General features: G+C 38.5%; 1 protein-coding gene across 32 annotated transcripts in view; it reads left to right on the top strand.

Annotated features, from left to right (window-relative positions):
- The window catches only part of PARD3 (par-3 family cell polarity regulator), a 579,687-nt gene that overhangs the window by 351,376 nt on the left and 210,292 nt on the right, over positions 1 to 18,019 (top strand). For all 32 annotated transcript variants that reach the window (XM_044928208.2, XM_044928201.2, XM_044928194.2 and 29 more), the window contains 3 exons: positions 2,278 to 2,466; positions 3,804 to 3,974; positions 11,972 to 12,122. In XM_044928208.2, the coding sequence (XP_044784143.2) occupies positions 2,278 to 2,466; positions 3,804 to 3,974; positions 11,972 to 12,122 (511 nt within the window). The remainder of the gene's footprint in view (positions 1 to 2,277; positions 2,467 to 3,803; positions 3,975 to 11,971; positions 12,123 to 18,019) is intronic.

Below are 18,019 nucleotides of genomic sequence, written 5' to 3'. Positions count from 1 at the left end.
GAACTTGATTAAAATTTCTGTTCACGTATTCAGTTAGCTTCTTATCTTGATTTTTCGAGTAGAAGAAAAATGAAAATTTTAAGTCTTAGTAGAACATTATGGAAATGTCAATATAAGTAAACATTAAAAAATCAAACTGAAGCTACAAATCAGTAAGTGACAATTAAGAACCTTCCAGATTTGGGGCAAATAAATGTACTGAATGATCAGACTTAAAAGTGCCCTTGTAAGGGACTGTCTTTGGTTTCTGTGTCCTTTCAAATGCAATTTTCCCAGGAATATAAGTACTGGTTCTGATTCACAAAGTGAATTTTATCTTTCAGTTTCCTCTGAATTTAAACTAGAAGGGCTGTATTGTGTTCTGAAACTATTTTGTATTTCAAACATCAGAAACATTTTATATTGAGGTAGCTATGTTCATTCATGCAAGATTTTTATTTATGCTCTCCAATTGTTTTGAACCATATGGATGAAAATAAAATTTATAGAGCAAAACAAATATATAAAGATACTTTTGCATAGTAAATAAGATGTCAGTATTTTAATAGAGTATTTAATGTTTATTTTTCCCAATCCATTGATTTTTATTTGAGCTATAATTATTCTCTTGGAATATTTTAAATGTAAGAAGGCTTTTATAATGCACAGGTATAGGATTTATTTTGATTTGGGTACTTTTTATAGTTAACATACTATCCCTCTGTATCTTTTCAAGTTCTTTTAAAAATATTCTTTATTATATAATTTTCATATTTTTAACATATTAGAGTTGTTTTTTTTAAACATACCTTGTCCTGATAACTTTGAGGCTATCTTTTCAGATGGCACAGTGAGTGTTAGCATTGAATATTAGTAAGTTAGAAACAACAAATAAATCACATTATTGTGGATTTGGATAATGTACTTCTTGTATTATGATAATCTAAAAAAAGACTCTTACTGATAAACTCTGTACATCCAAAAATTATTTCATCTGATTGAGATATCTCAGATTGCACATTAACTTTCCAAATGCCTTTTAACATTATTTTATATTATTATGTTAATTTTGATAATTATTAGAAAATTTTTAAAAATTTGTTGAGATGCAAAGAAAAAAGCTGAAGTCTACCCACAGTTCCATTGCTCTGCAGTAGGCTTACACATGTGTAATTGAACAGTTCTTAAAAGTGCAGTCTTCAAAGCATGCCTTATAGTCCAGCCTCATTAAGTACCATTAGATGTTTAACCATTCTTCAAGTGTATTTTGATAATCTCAGTCTGAATGACTAGGTGGATGCAGGAAAAATATTCCGAAACTACGAAAAGAGAAGGAGGAAAACTTTGTAAACTTAGATGAGGCATTTAGTTGTGATTCAAAGAACTTGTGCCACATGTCTAGATGGCCAGCGTACAGTTGGGAACACTACCAAGGTCCTCTTCCGGTGTCCAGATACTTATATGTCATCACACTCCGTTTCATCAAGTTATACCTGAAGCATTCACTTGCTCCTTGCTTTTGGGGAGGAGCTGGGCAAAGTTTGTGCATCTCAAGTGTTGGGTTCTGCAGCAATCTTCTTATGCACTTGATGTCTACTATTACAAAATCAAGGTTGGCATATACAACTCTTTAATTAAATAATATTGCTTGAATAATATCCACCAGCTGCAGTATGTATCATACAGTACTGTGGAAAAAAATTTTGTTCTAAAGTTGTTTATCTCTACTTTGTCTCACAAATGTTGAAGGTTAAAACTCGCTAGCAACTCTCTGAAAATGAACCCCTTTTTCTGCTGACTTTGTATTATCAGGATTTGTTGTTGTTTGAGAATAAAATAATACACCCTTAATGAACATTAAGCTATTAATAACATTGAAAATTTCTAGTGAAAAACAAAGGGACAAATGAGTTATATTTATTTTGATTTCCTGCTGTTTCTGTTTTTCTCCTGTGGTTTAGAATATATAAACAGATGAAAACCCCCCACAAAAAAGAAAAACAAACCTAAACTCTAGGGGTCTACATGTCTTTAGTCCTTCTGCTACATTTTTTCTCCTATATTTCTCAGAATCTGGTTTAGGTTTGTTTCAATATTGAAACAAGAGTCACATAAAAATATTAGCAGCTGGCTCCAGGAATCATCTGGAGGGGATGCAGTATGTGCTGTTATCATGGATCCTGTTGTGGAACTTCCATGGAAATACTGTGCCTGTTATGATTAAAGAACTGTTCATTAGCAGTCCTTCAAAATAACAGAAACATTGGAATATAACTGTGCGATTTTGTTTCCTGTTAGAAAGCAGAAGATGAGGATACTGTTCTCACGCCTGATGGCACCCGGGAATTTCTGACGTTTGAAGTCCCGCTGAATGATTCAGGATCTGCTGGTCTTGGCGTCAGTGTCAAAGGTAACCGGTCGAAAGAGAACCACGCAGATTTGGGAATCTTCGTCAAGTCCATTATTAATGGAGGAGCAGCATCGAAAGTAAGCCAATGTCAATCTTATCAAGCGTGTGCGCACTCACAAAAATGTTTAATTTATAGCCCTATTCCTTGGAAACATTTAAGTGGTTGGGGTGAAATCATTCCTCTTCCCTATGTATGTTCATTTCTGTAGCCTGTGAAGTAAACCGACAAAAAACAGATTAAGAGGAGAAAAAGTTTACAAATTTTACTGATGGTAAAATTTCCAATTTTATGTGTATGGGGACTCCCCAGGAAGAAGTGAAAACCTAGGGAAGCAGTTAGATTTAGAAGCTTGTATACCATTTTAGCAAATGGTGATAAGTTGTAGAGTAGGGATTAGACGAAGAAAGACGGTTTGGGCTTCCAGGGGCAGTCAATTGTGGGATGGTAAACCTCTGAAGGGAACCAATGGAAGAAAAGTCTCCTTTTATAAGGTTTGTTTCTGAAGACTCATCTCAGTAAGTCTCTGTCTCTGGTGTGAGGGTCATTCTCCACTTACAGGTTAGAGAGAAGAGACCTGGCACCTTCACAAGGAGGACCTTCTCCCCTGGGTTCAGCCAGAGGCAGGGAGGACAGAGCCCTCTCTCTGTGTCTGACATTTCTCACTTGCCTTCTGCTGAGAATAATTCCTATGCCAAAGTGGTGTGTTTTGGGATGGCATATTTCTGATCCCCTGTAACACTTAAATGTTTTCTGGCTTTTTGCTAATAACCCAAATAGGATCAAACAACTGCTGTAATCTCAGTGATGTTCCATTTGGGGATGCAAGTCTTATCTTCAGCTCCTCATTTTTGATCTCCGAGTTCACAGCCCAGGTTCATGCTAGTGAAATGAAGATTATCTTTGCAGAGACTTAGCTCAGGTTCTGGCACAGACCTGCCTGACAGGAAAGGTTAATCCCTCCCTCTTCTCTCCCTTCCCCTCTTGTGGGTCACTTCTGTTTCCCAGAGGAGAGAAAACGTCCTGGCTGTCTGTTGAGGGGGTGCTGCTCTTCTCTGCAATTGTCTAATAGCCTGGAGCTTTTGCACGTCTTGGGTTGTAAATAACCTCTCTGGGTGTCTGTGGAAGCAGGAAAGTAATCACTTTGTGTCCTTTGAATTAGTATGCTATTTTGGTAAACAGATTATGATAATGACTTGATTTACAAATGTATAAATGATTGAAGTAGACACAGGCTGCAAGGGCTGCTTACACATTATTATGCTAGTGTTCAATTGGGCATAATCCATTAGTATTAAAGCCCCCCCCCCTTTTGTTTTTGCTTTGTTTTCATTTTATTTTTTTAATGAAGGGGAAAGCAGCTTCTTTTATCACAGACTATTTAATGGCACTTATTTTTACCTGCTTCCTTCCCAGGATGGGAGGCTTCGGGTGAATGATCAACTGATAGCAGTGAATGGAGAATCCCTGTTGGGCAAGACAAACCAGGATGCCATGGAAACCCTCCGGAGGTCCATGTCCACTGAAGGGAACAAGCGAGGAATGATCCAGCTCATTGTGGCGAGGAGAATAAGCAAATGCACTGAGGTAAAGAATGAGAAAGACAAAAGGCATCTGAAATGGCCGTAGTACCAAGTTCTCTCCTAACATTGGACGAAGAATTACAGGTCCCTGGGCTTTGCCGCAGAAGATTCTCAATTATCTCTGGTGGCTAGAGTTTATTTCATTGTCATTAGATTGTGATTTATTTTCTTAATTCTGTGCTCAAAATATTCCTGAGCATGCAGTAATATTTCTATTGCCACCTCAAGAGTTAATGCCGGGATCTGGAAGGCACCTTTGTTTAGCTGGGTGCCACACATTCCTGCCCAGAGTCCCGTTTCTCTTCTGTTCATCAGTGTTGAACCAGGAGGGAGAAACACTGAAGCAGCAATTGCTTATCTAGACTGGGTGCCTCTTGCAAAGTCCCTCAAGGGGGAGAGTCTGTTTCTCCTGTGACGTGGTCAGAAGTGGAAGCCTCCCTTCCCACGCCTGGCCTGCTTCATCCTTTACTGTAGGGCTGGGCATTTTCCTCTGGAGAACCTGCTCTTCAGTGATATCTGCTGCATGAAACCATGGTGGGTTCTGCACCTGTGCTGTGTCTAACCAGCTGTGAGTGGGAAGGTTTTCTTTCTCGAAGGACGTGAGCTTTTGTTTTCCCAGATAGCAAAACATACCAAGTAGAAACATACTACTTATGTTTCAATAGCAGAGCATTTGAAAATTTAAAGGGAATTAAATATAGATTTGTTAATGAATATTAGAACCTGAAAAAAAACCAAACGATTTTTTTAAGACATTTTATAAAGTATGTGCCATCTATAGGAAAGAGGTGGGACCTGCTTGCTGAAAGTATCATTTGTTGTTTTTCTCTTTATTGATGTTCAGCTCCCCATACTTTTAAATCAACTAAGAGAAAATGTTTAGCAAATCGCACAAACTGGAAAGTATACCTAACCTGCTTAGGTGCTTTTCTTAATTTTAAAATCTGTGTTTAATGTATAAAGAAAACTTTTCAGGTCATGATGATGGCTCATCCAATTGGTTAATACAACTGGATTTTGCAACATACCTTTGAGCTCAGGGGGTAGTTAGTGGAGAGGTGACCAATTTTTGAAAAATTATTGACCACAGACTTACTTTTGCATTTTTATTTTCCAAATGAAGAATGACTTAATGTTAATTAACAAGTTAATTTCCACGACAGCAAGAGAAGAGTGTCACCTTAACTAGAAACTTCATAGTGAAAAACTGTGAAAGTAAAACATTTGCTTTCTTAAATATAAATGCTAGTCCCTCAGACTAGGCTACTGGATTGATTTTCTTGAATGGTTATTTTTATTGGTTTCCAAATCATTCACTGATATTTTAAACGTTAAGTCCTGTAAAGAGCTATCTCCACAGTTAGTTCACAAGACACATTGTTCTTTATTAGGTCTTTTTAAAAAATGGAAGAATTTGATTTTCCCTAAGATTGTATTCATTAGACAGATGCTCATTGAGAAAATGTGTTAGATCCTGGGGGTAGAGCGGTGAATAAAAACACTGGGGGACTTCCCTGGTGGTCCAGTGACTGAGACGCCAATCTCCCAGTGCAGGGGTTCTGGGTTCGATTCCTGGTCAGGGAACTAGATCCCACATGCCGCAACTAAAACCCAGTGCAAATAAAAAACAAACAAAAAGAACTGGCGGGGTTCCATCCTTGGATGTTCTCCTGGACAGTATATCATATTGTTATCACCTTCTCAAAGTTTTCCTTCAGAGAAAAGCATTGAAACATTACATGGGCACTTAGACTGTGAGAAACAGACCCAAGGTCAGCATCCTGAATCTGGACGTGCTTTCATCTGGTTCAGGGGATCCCTCTTGTTCCCCAAACAAACCTGTACTAGCCTGAAAATATTTTGATAAAGGCAATGATTTGATCCCCTGTCGCCCTATAAGAAGCATGGAATTGAAATCCCACTGCAATATCTTTGTGTCTCATTCACTTCTGCATATGAATTTATGTGAATGAAAATGATATAAGTAAGGGAACAGCGGCAGTAGGCAGTAATAGACTTTAATATTCAATATTCTTTACGGTATCACTTTCATACATTGCTGGTTATTACTATTTCTTAGGATAGAGTAAGCTTATAAAGCAATTAGATAAAAAAAAAAAATCTTATCACGAGTGCTGTGTTCTCTTTGTAATACCAGTGAAAAGCCTTTTGTACTGACAGGATTTAACTAAAGAATTATATGAAGACAGAAGAGCTCATTTCAGCTTCCCATAAGTCTTAAGACATGATTTTGCTGCTGTTGTACTTATATTATATATTACCTTTGGAGAAACATCTCCCTGAATTACTGAGAGGGTATGTGTAAATTATGTTACCGTAAATATTGATGTAACCAGAGCATGTCTTGTCATGCATGAACCTCAAGCCAGAATAATGTGCTAAGTTCCCTCCTTCTGGGTCTATCCATCAGCTGTGTAGTCCGGCCTTGGACAGTATCACAGAACTTTATTTCACTGACTCATCTTTAAATCAAGGGTTTGCATACTTAATTTCAAGCTAAAGAAGATGAAAATTTGCAAAAGGCTCATCTTTTGTGCTTTGTCACATCTTTCCTTGCCCTCTCTTATATGTGGGAAGTGCTGTGTGCTATCTCAATATGTTTTCTTTAAAAATTAGCAACTCTGCGGAATTCCCTGGGAGTCCTGTGATTAAGATTCAGGGCTTCCAAAGCAGGCGGTGCAGGTTTGATCCCTGGTCGGGGAACTAAGATCCCACATTCTGTGTGGTATGGCCAAAGATTAAAAAAAAAAAAAAAAAAGGCAACTCATTGCACTAGGTACATCTTTCCCTGCACGTCTCTGTTCTTTGTTTCCATACAGCACATTCGAGACATTTTCTAGAAGATGTTTCTCAGTCTCTTCCACTTGACTTCTCAGAAGTCTGAACGCTGCCTCGTTCTTGAATCCTTTCCTGTCAATTCTCTCCTTTTTTCTCCTCCTTCAGTCTGGCCCTTCTGTCTCCTCTAAGGTTGCTCTCTTCTGCCTATTCCTTTATTGGTTAGTATTCTTCAGGGCATTTCCTAGGCTGTGTCTTCTGCACACGCTCCCTGGGAGACCTTTGTTCCCTGGTGTTCGGGTACTGTGTTCGTTGTGATGAATCCTGTGATCATGTTACCATCTCAGGACCCTATTCTAGTTCCAGACCCCCCTCTTCAGTGGAGACGTGTACTGGTGTGTCTCTGAGGCACCTCTACTTTTTCCTCCTAGAGTTCCTCCTCGAGGTCTTCATCTACCTTTGTCCTTCCCCGAAGAAATAGCTCCACTGTTTCTGCAATTGAAGCTGGGAATCTGGGGTGATCCTGACCTCTCAGATGCCTTTCTTGTCTCTGTCAGCTCCTCCTCTGGAATCTCTCCTCCCTACTCTCCTCCATCCCCTGCAGCTGCCCAGTCACCTGGCAGGGCTCTGTGCTGCAGCTCCCTGAAGGATCTTCCCCTCAACCCATTTTGTTTACACTGCAGTAAAGCCTGTCTTCCCACAAAGCAAGCTGATCCTGTTCTGTATATCAAAAACTGTAAAGTACTTTGGGATGAATTGAACAATGCAGGTAGTCTCTGTACTCATATTCCTATAAAACATTGCTGAAGAATTAAGTTAGATCAAAATTAGTGGAGTGATACATGATTAGCAGATTCAGTATCATTGAAGTATCAGTTCTCTCAAATTGGCCTATAGGTTTAATAAGCTCTTGTTAATCATCCCAGCAGGCATTTTTATAGCAATGAATAAGCTGATATCAATTGGGATTATTAATTTTTTATACTGTTACTAATATTATTATTAACATTATTTAATTTATATGAAAATCTAGAACTGGGAAAACTAGGATGAAAATATCATTGGTTGCTTTTGAGCAAGTTGGGAATGAGTGGGAAATAATAGGGAGGAATTTAATAAGGTAATGGGAATGCCCTTTATTCAAAGAGAGGTGTATGTTACATGGATTTATCAATTTGTCAAAACTCACTGAACTGACCAAGGACTACTTTAAAATGAATTCTCTCTCTCATTTAATCCTCTTAGAATTAGAAAGCTATATTAGAATAGAAAGGAGCCTAAGGTATCATTTATGATTCTCTTTATGTGTGAAGAAATAAACACAGGAGGTCAAATGATGTGCTTAATGCCGGCAAGTAATTTAAGAAATTGAGAAGCAAGGTGTCCAACCCTCTTAGGCACATGAGAGGGTCTGATGGCATGTGTGTTGTTTGGGCAGTTGATATTCTGGCTGTGTTGGGAAGTGTGGACAGTAACCCCAAGTCAGGTAGGCCATCTGTTCTGCGTCTGCCGCGTCCAGGCTTACTTTACACTCTGGTCCTTGCTCTCGACCACGTGGAGACATGAAGGTCATTAGCAATGGTTCTTCATAAACGCAGAACCCGGAACTGTGCCCTGAAACTCTGGTCACTCTTTTCCAAAGTTAAACCCCGTCTTTTTATCCATTGTTTTGTGTTAACTTGTCCTTTGGATATTAGTATTGAGTTGTCCAAGAAGTTCGTTTGGGTTTTTCCTTTAAGTGGTATGGAAAACCTGAACAAACTTTTTGACCAAACCAGTACTTTCTACAGTGTGTGATTTTTAATCTCAATCAGCTTTGTTTTACTTCCGGTGTTGTGCTGTGTCCTCAGCTTCAAGGGCCTGCTTCCACATGGCCTAAATGTATGATATCTCTAAACCATTTTAAGGAAACTCTGAGTCATTCACTTAGAAATAAATTTATTCATCCAATTATTCACCCAGTGCCTGCTCTGTGCCAGGAATTGGGGATAAAATAGAATAAGCTTATAAAGACTGAAATATCAGATAATGAGATCGTGCCAATTACTAACTCGGACCCAGTTTTAGGCTTGCTGAAGGGGATTAGGGCAGTATCTGTGCCAGCTTTTCACTGTTTATAGTTGAGATGGTGGGATACATTCTCTTTATGGGAAAGACATGATTTGACCTGCTAATGCACGCTTACAACAACATGAGATTTTACAAAGCCCTATAGATATTGTATTCGTTTTTAAAAAGAAACCAATCTTTCACCTTTTCCCAGGAAGAGTAGGCCAAGTGTATAATATAAAGCATATTCATTGGACAGTATCCAGCTTTTTGTTATTAAATAGCACTTATTATTTCCTGATTATAAAAGCCACATATCTTTTTAAGAGAATGCTATATTTCCATTGTTTTTAGGTATGGAGTAATTCCCAATGTTTATGCCTTTGTAAATGAAGTTCTGATAAATGTTGATTGGCATGAATCTTTGTTATTCACTTAGCTTCTTACTTTGTGAGGCTAGCAACTGGAAAATGAAATAAATGGACTGGTCAAAGAGTGTAGGATATTTCTTGGCCCATGGCATGCACTTGCACATTCCTTTGGGAAAAGACTGTATCACTTCTTGCTGATGTCCAGTATAGGTTATCTTGTTGCAGTCTAGAGCTGAATTCTCTTTAATGGGTGAGAAGGCATTCCTATTTTCCTAGCACTGGAGTTGATGGGGTCCCAAACTTCTGCTCCTGCTTGGGACTGAATTCTGTTGAATGGAAGAACATTTCTTTTGCAGCTGAAAAGACAAAGTGAAAATTGCAGTTCTTTTATTTTGGTGTCCTCTTCGAATTAAGCTTGATTTGATAAGGTTTTCATATAAGGAGAATATATGGTCTGCCTGGGAGCAAACCATATTGCAGGAAGGCCACCCACTCTTCTAGGACCACCTTACTTGGAGTGGCCACTCCCACCTCCGATGTGATACTCTCTTCTTTCTTAAACTCTTTGCTTGCAACAAAAAGAATCATCAAAAGATTTAAAACAAAACTCTGTACTCCAATTGTTTTTTTTTTTTTAAAGAAATTAAAAGGCATTGTATCTTCTGTTAAATATTTATGTAGGAGGCCATTGATGTCTTCATTTAAATCTGTCTTTTGAGATGCAAATTAGACACAGTTAGGGAGGTGGGGAGGTGCAGATGCTTTCCCAGGAAAGTGCTCAAGTATGACTTTCCTAATGAACAGGCATCTTACTGTTTTTCTCTGGAAAGCCTGTGTGTACAATTCTTTAAATGGAATTTTTATTTGACTTTATAAAATTCTAAAATAGCCTCTCGGGATATTTAGGGGTTTCGCATAAAGGTGCTTTATAAAGAGTTTATCATCTAAAAAATTGCAGTTATGTAGTTCAATTAAATATATTTGTTAAGCAAACTCAAGGATGTGTTGTCTGTCTTATGATGAAATAAATTATTGTGTAGGATGCGGGTTTTGCATGTTGAGACTTGTATAGTGAGTCTCTTTAATATTGTGTTCATTAAAAGTACTCATGCATGTCTATTTTTAAAGATATCAGGTATTTGCTGTGTTTATTTTTGTTTTTACCTCCCCAGAGTCCCTTGGAATTATGGCATCATGTCCTTTCAGAAAATATTCTTTTATTTTTTTATATCCGAGACCTTGAGTATTTAATTTTCTTTTCAGTAAAGCTGTCGGTTGTAATCTGCAATTAAAAAAAAAAAAAAACTAATAAAACAAATCCTCATTTCACAATTTAAGCCTTATTGAGTCTAATTCACCAGCACTGCACGTTTATTATTCTCCTGCAGTTTGACGTGCCTGCAGTTGTAATTGTGTTGACCCTTCAATGCATTAAATCTCCCCAGTGCTTATCAAACTGGGCGAGATAAGTCTACAATTCGGAACTTCATTAAATATCTCATTTATATTAAACAGATGATAGCTTCTAACAGAAATAAGAATTTGTTCCAATGGAGAAGCCACGGTTGCGGTTTCCTCTGTGTTTGGAACGTGCACTGTTTGCTTTGCTGTGCTGGAGCCCCTGCCTCCACGCTGCCCCCACTGCCTAACTCCTCCCTGCCTCTGGCTGTAGGCCTTTGCCAAAGCATCAGGCGGGGTTAACCTTGGAGCCCACTTTGGGAGGATTTGTATTTATATGTTCTGTTCCCTATTGTTTCATGGCCTTACTAGCATAGATTTCTCTTTCCTATTATTTTTATGAAATTCATAACTTATAAGGCACAACTGTTATGCCACTCACTGTTTTAATTCTCAGTGATGGGAATCAACCTATATTCTCCACTTATCTAGCAGATTGTATGTTTGTGAAATAGGCATCTTTGCCTGCTTCATTAGAATACTTAATCTTTACTTCTGTATTGTCAATATCCTATATAGCTTTTTTTTTTTGGTTTTTGAGTCTTTATTGAATTTGTGACAGTATTACTTCTGTTTTATGTTTTGGCTTTTTTTGGCCATGAGGCATATGGGATCTTAGTTCCCCAGCCAGGGGTTGAACCCACACCTCCTGCATTGGAAGGCAAAATCTTAACCACTGGGCCACCAGGGAGGTCCCTATCCTATATGGTTTATTTTCTCTCATACTTAGGATTACAATGAGAGAATAGAATTTGTTTCTAATTTCAGCAGAAAAAACGGAGGCTCAGGGTGTTGTTGAAGACACCTGAGCTAAGAAGTGGCCTTTAGGTCTTAGAGTGTAGGTGGTCATTCTCCCCCGCACACACACCATGGCGTGCTAATGGTTAGCTGTATTTACACACTCTAAATGTAAAAAGCAGAGTTAAATTTCAGCTTTTGTTTTGATAATGATACAGCATGTGTTGCACAGGGCAGCATGTCATAAAAAGTTCTGAATTAAACCGTAACTTAAACTGACTTCAACAGATACTTAACCGTCAAACTGAAAAAATAAGCAACAAGATAAGTTTGGAAGAAAGCCTTTAACATACACGTTTTTGGTCCAGTGCTTGGGCTCTGACAGAGCTTCAGGGGGCACAGGGTAAAGTGGCACAGGAAGCCGGCCACTAGGCAGAGCTGTCACCACCAGCTATTCTGGCACAGGGTGAAGAGTTCCGGTTCATTTGGTACTCAGTTGGGTGCGGGCCTTGGGCAAGTTGTTATGATTCCCCCATGCTGCTCCTGGGCCTCCACTTCTGACTTGGCCTTTCTCCATCTTTCTCTGCAGCTGAAGTCACCTGGGAGCCCCTCTGGACCTGAGCTGCCCATTGAAACAGTGTTGGATGATAGAGAACGAAGGATTTCCCACTCCCTCTACAGCGGGCTCGAGGGTCTTGATGAATCACCCACAAGAAATGCTGCGCTCAGTAGGATAATGGGTGAGTCAGGTACAACCCTGTTGGTCCCATCTTATGTTTATGCTTTTACTGGTTCACAGAGAGGTTATTAATGTAAAGGAGTCCCATGTTTTCAAGAGGAAAAGGAGCAGGTTCGTTATAATTATTCAGGAAGTGTTAATGCCAAGAGAAGCAATCAATACATTGAATTTGTTAGGTGAGGGTTAGATCCTATAACACGTGGGAAAGGAGAAAAAGAAGGGATCACACAGAAATGCTTTCCAGTGATCAAGATATTCTTAGCGTGTCTGAGATGTTAAATGAAGCTGTGTTTTGGGGTTTTTTTTTAATCAAAATTTAGAGGTTTATGGCAAGATTTCAAGATCATATTTTTATAATAGCACTGTTTACAGGGAGAGGAAAAAATACGTAGATATGTGTATATGAAATATTCACATTTTGTGGTTGTTATGGACTAAAGTGTTACCCTGTTTTAATCGCATCTCGACTTTTTCAAAGGCTTCATTTGAAAATCCTGAAACCAGTGTTTTGCGTCCTTTGTTTGCATTCAGCACCGTTCTGTCTGTGTGGCCCCCAGTGGGTAATGAGGTTATTAGCACTTGCTCTGCACCCGTTCAGCTCTCTGCTAACAGATCCAGTTAATAAAGACTTGCTGCCACCAGAGTGGTTGGATTTACTGAGTTGCTCATCTTGGGATTAGCTTGTGAGAGTTGTCAAATTTAAAATGTAAGAAGCTGTTTTGATTAAAATAGCACGTGACCTAAAATGCTTTGATTGCTGGTGTGTTTTGCAAGCCTCTAATGTGAAGCACAAGCCTAAATTTAACTCCATTCATTTAATGGAGATTGAATACAATCCATGTCTCCATTAGGAAGCTTCATTGGGACAGGAATTTGTTTTCTTCATCAGTGTATGTTTATGGAAAGCCTGCTGTTGGCAAGACACTGTATTTACTTTTTCTGTAGATGCAAAGAGGAGAGAGAAACAGTCTGCCTTCAAAGAACTTTCTACCAGGCATGATCGGAAAAATATGTGAACATGACTAGTAGAATTTTCTGTTGTTCTTCCTCTAATCCTTCTAGCTTTCTTATTTGGATATACTGCTAAATTCCCCATTTCTTATTTTATTACACGTAGAATAAAGACATGCCAGCTCTCTGGCAACATTTGTCAACATTTTTGTTTGATCTTCTTGATGTGGTGTGAGCAGGGGAAGAATGCTGAAGGTATTGCATACATGTCAGACAACAGGCATTGCACATGGTGTGTTAGTTAGATTAACCTTCATTTATTAATAATCACTCTCCTCACTGCTGTGAGGTTTTCCCTACTTTTCCAGTTTTGGTGTGTCAGTTAATCTTCATTAAACGCTTTTTTTATTGTTGAAAATTCAGACCTCTTAAGAGAGAAAGAGAGTATATGTGTCCCTGGATCTGTATGCATACAAAGTGATTTGCTGTAATTTCCCCTTTATTATAGGAACATAGGACTTGCCATACTGAATCAGACCATTGGTCCACCAGTTCCTGTAACCTGCATCCTGCCTCCAATCCCTGATGCTTCAGAGGAAGGCGAAAAACTAAAACTAAAAAACAAACCAAAAGCCCCCAATTCACCTAGTGACCTTTGGAAATGCTGTATATATGGGTTGAGGATTCCTTCTTTTTCTTTAGTCTTGTGCCCTGCTTTTGTTAGTAATGACCTCATTAGCCCTAAGTTTGCTTTAGAGTTGGCATTGTTTTCCTTTCCCTCTGCTGGAGATGTAATGGACTTTAAAATTCCAGATGCTTCTGCTGTGGTAGTAACCTCCCTTTCAGCTCTGTGCTTTGTAATGTATTGTGGGTTCTGTTTTGGGCTGGGGGTGACAGATTCCTTTTATGGAAGGCCAAACTGATATTGTATGATTTGGATATTTTAAGACTTTTTTTTACAAGTTGTACTAGAAACTAGGAGTCTCATATATTTTACTCTGAGAAATGTATGTGCTGAATTTGAGTTTTTATCTTAAGTTTTAAAAATTTGAGAATTCTTTCATCTTGTCAGTCCCTATTTCAGCGTCATTGACCCTAAGAAACAAACAGTATTCATAATGTCACTTCCCACTTAGAGTTAGAAATCTTGCAAAAAATAGTGTCTTACAAAAAGATACCAAAGCAAGGTACCAAATATAAGAAATTAAAGCACTGAATTTCAGTTAAGCTAAACTCGATAGCACCATCAGTTACTAATGGGCGCAGTATCTGGGTGCATGAAAATTGCTCAGACAGATCTTGTTTGGTTAGTGGTTGTCTTCTATCCGTTTAACCCCTGTTTGGACACCAGTGGAGGTGGTGGTAACTGCTTCATGATCTGCTATGATTCAGATAGAACTTTGTGTTGAAATTCCAGATGACTACATTAAGAAATGATTAATTTCATGTGGACAGGGTAAATTTTCACATAGAATATTCCTCCTGTGCAACTGTAGGTCCAAAAGGAGCTTTGAAGCTGACTCATTTCTATGGGAACATAACTCAGGAGAGAAGCTTCCAAAAAATAGACCAAAAAAAGGAGAGATTCTAGTTGGGAACATGTCAGATGTCACCAGCCACACTTACGCACTTAAATAAAAGAGCTAAGCCGCAAGATCCCATGATGATTTTAGTTTTATTTTGTTCTTGGCTATTTCCTCTTTCTAAAAATAGCCCTCTCTGGGGATTAGTGGGATCACACAGTAAGTGTTAGTGACATTTAACCTTTATTAACATCCATTTTTAAGTATCCACATTTTCAAGCAACTGGCATTACACAGTCTGCAGAATCTTCCGTTCTGGCCAACACTGTGATTTAAATCAAAGAAGTTGTTTCAGAGGAAACCACCTTACAAACCATTTGCCCCCGCCTGCTTAACATCTGTGCGGGGGAATTTTGGACGAAAGAAATTAAGTGACAGGTCTGAAGCCCCAGAATTCCGTGTTTCTGAACCAAAATTATGATGTATATTTTTCTGAGTCATGAATCCCATGTTATTGGAACCTGATTCATCTCCTTAGCTTTTGGTGAGGTCAGCCAGACTTGCAAACAAAGGCAAGGGTTCTCCAGGTATCTTCTGTATTGGCTAACTCTCCACTATCATGGATTTTCAAGGAGTGATCTTGGACACTCATCAAAGAGAAATCTGTATGGAGTCTACGTAGGATTTCTTCCTTTTAAAAGCCTTAAAAGTATTTTACAGATCCTGAACTGTCTTAGCTACCATACTACTAACAATAGCAGTAAGAGGTGCAGCTAATTTCACCAACATGTGCACTTCGTAGGACACCATCACAAGCTGACCTTTGGGAGCATGGAGCCTTAACATGTTTTCCAACATTTTTTATCTGAAGAATTTTTCTGTTTAAAGCACAACTGAAATCTGTTGACTCCATTTTCAAATGTAATTCAGTAGTTTTTATATTCATATACTTGTGGTGAGTTTAAAAAATAATTTTGTTCAGAGTAGTTTGAACTTGTTAGAAATTAAACATAGAGAAAAGAAACATTAATGTTTTTTATTGTGAGTCAAATCACTGGCAAAGTTTTCATTGGTTTCTAGTGTCATGCATGGTGCTGCCTTCTGTGTAAATGTACCGATGAATAAATGTTTGGTAAAGTCATCCTGTATCGCGTTGTTTCACTCTGCTACAGTTTAAATCTTAGCTTGTTTTTTAACTAGTTGTGGAAAGAGGAAAGTTCATTCACTGAAAACCAGATCAAAGGCTTCTGAAGTCAGCCCTCGAAGGGTTCACATTCAGGATGTGCCACGTACCTGCAGACTAGGTGGAGTTTGGTAGAATATGTAGTTTGACAACTTATTTATCACTCCCAATATATTCCTGAAGTTGGATCCCAAAACAATATTCCTGACAAGTTTGTTATTGCTGCCAAGTGGAAAATTGATGGAAAAATATGTATTTTCAAGACTTTTGAAATATTAGCCTCCAGAATCGCGGGTGAGAGACAAAAAGCTGAGTCCTTGTTTTGCTGTTAATAGGGACATTTTGTCCTGTTTATTTAAGTATAAAATTTTGGATCACTTAAGGAACAATATTTCTACTCAAAAACAACATGAAAAAGGACTGTCACATGCAGAACCATTCTGTGTTTCATATTGCTTGCTAGACTGCCTCTCAGAATATATTGCATACAAGTTCTCATTTTTATGTTTAGAAATTAGTTCGCTATCATTACACCATAATAGTTTCTTCCAATAAATTTTGCCTGTGTGAGGATGTGCCATTTAATGCTGTGACATGTCAGTGGTGTGCTCTTAGGGATAACTTGTGTTTTTCATTGTCTGCATGTTTTTGGAGGGGAAGTATGTCTTGAGTAGGAAATATTTCTTTGGGTAATAGTGCTGTAATGTCCAACCTTATTTATGAATGATATTTTATTGAATAGATTTCTGTCTTTCTGTACTAATATCCTAAAACTGGGGTGGGCATAAATGAGTCATTTGAATTCAGGAAAAGGAAACAGTGAAGTATTAAATTTGACTCCCATTTTTATTATGAACATTCATAAAAAGTTGCTAGTTTTTACAGTTTGTCAAACTGGATGTATTTCAAATCAGAATCGAGTATTTTTCTTGATAATTTGCTGAGGAGAGATTTCAGTGAACATATAGTATTTCTGTAATAGAGTAGTTGGTGCTAAGTAATGAATTCATTGGAAATTTCTAGCAATTGTGCTTTGGGTTGTCCTGAAAAACTCTCTATCAACTTCGTGTTTCTCCTTTGTTTAAATGTCTATATATTTAAAATCCTTCAAGTCTATATGTATGCATGCCATCCTCTAATTTCCAAAATGGTGTTAAAACAAAAATTATTATGTACACACTCTTATGAATGTTTAAAAATGAGATCTTAAGACAGATATTAAAGTGTCATGAACTGTGGTCACATTGCAGTTGTGCTGTTTTTAAAAGTAATTCATCATAGAGGGCAAGGACACCCTTTGAGAACAGTGGTAGGATTTGGAGAGGGCAGCAGTCCTGTTTCTTTGCATAGGAACCAGGAGAGCTGATCTCACAGATGTGGATGTTGGCCTTGCAATGAGCGTGTTTCCACCCTCCTGTAAGGTGAGAGGCAGTGTGTCCACTTTCCTTGCTCTGTTGGAAGAGCCAGACCAGCGTGACCGCATCGCACTGTGATGAATATATCTCTGAGGACAGCCTTTCTCAAGATATTCATGTGAACTGAAGCCTCGCCTATGAGTTTCGCTCAGAGGAAATACAGCACAAGGTTTGGGGAGGAAGCCAGAAGAGTGTAGGTGTCTTGGGGCAGGAAGATAGCAGCATTTGGACCCCAGCTTTATCTATAAGGATTCAGGCCCTTGAATTATAATTTTTTCCTAAGAAAGATAAACACCTTTCATGCTGGTGATCCGTGAACTTGAGCAGATTTTCCTGAAAGAAACTGATCAATGTGGATAGTTCTGGGTCTTTTCTTACCAAGAACACCATATCCTAATTGAATAAATCAGAATTCACAAGCTCCTGTGTCTTGGCCTGAAAGACCTCACGGCAGTGAGATCCTAATCTTTTCTCTTGAAGATCACTCCTGCTGTCTCTGAAGTGTCACCTGAGTGCACTGTGGGCTTTTCTCCATCGTGCATTTAAAGATGCTATTGCTGATGTCTGTAATGAATGTCATCATTTCCTCTAGCAGAATAAATCACAGTCATCATTCAAAACCCCTCTTGGATGTTGGCTTTTGCTACGATTTCCAGCATCCTCTGCCTTCAGCTACCAGCACTAGTGAATGCCAGGGCACTTGTGGGACATCACTCACAGCACCAGTCAATTAACACTGTATCTGGTCTGTCTCCTTCTTCAGGCTGTGAGCCATTGAGAGACAGAGATTGTCTTTCTTACAGATCTTCTAGGTGGTAGGTGCCCA

The sequence above is a fragment of the Bubalus bubalis genome, chromosome 14, assembly GCF_019923935.1.
Source record: "Bubalus bubalis isolate 160015118507 breed Murrah chromosome 14, NDDB_SH_1, whole genome shotgun sequence".
Taxonomy (NCBI): Eukaryota; Metazoa; Chordata; class Mammalia; order Artiodactyla; family Bovidae; genus Bubalus; species Bubalus bubalis.
Note: the sequence above shows the minus strand (reverse complement) of the source record. Positions and strands in the feature narration are given on the sequence as shown.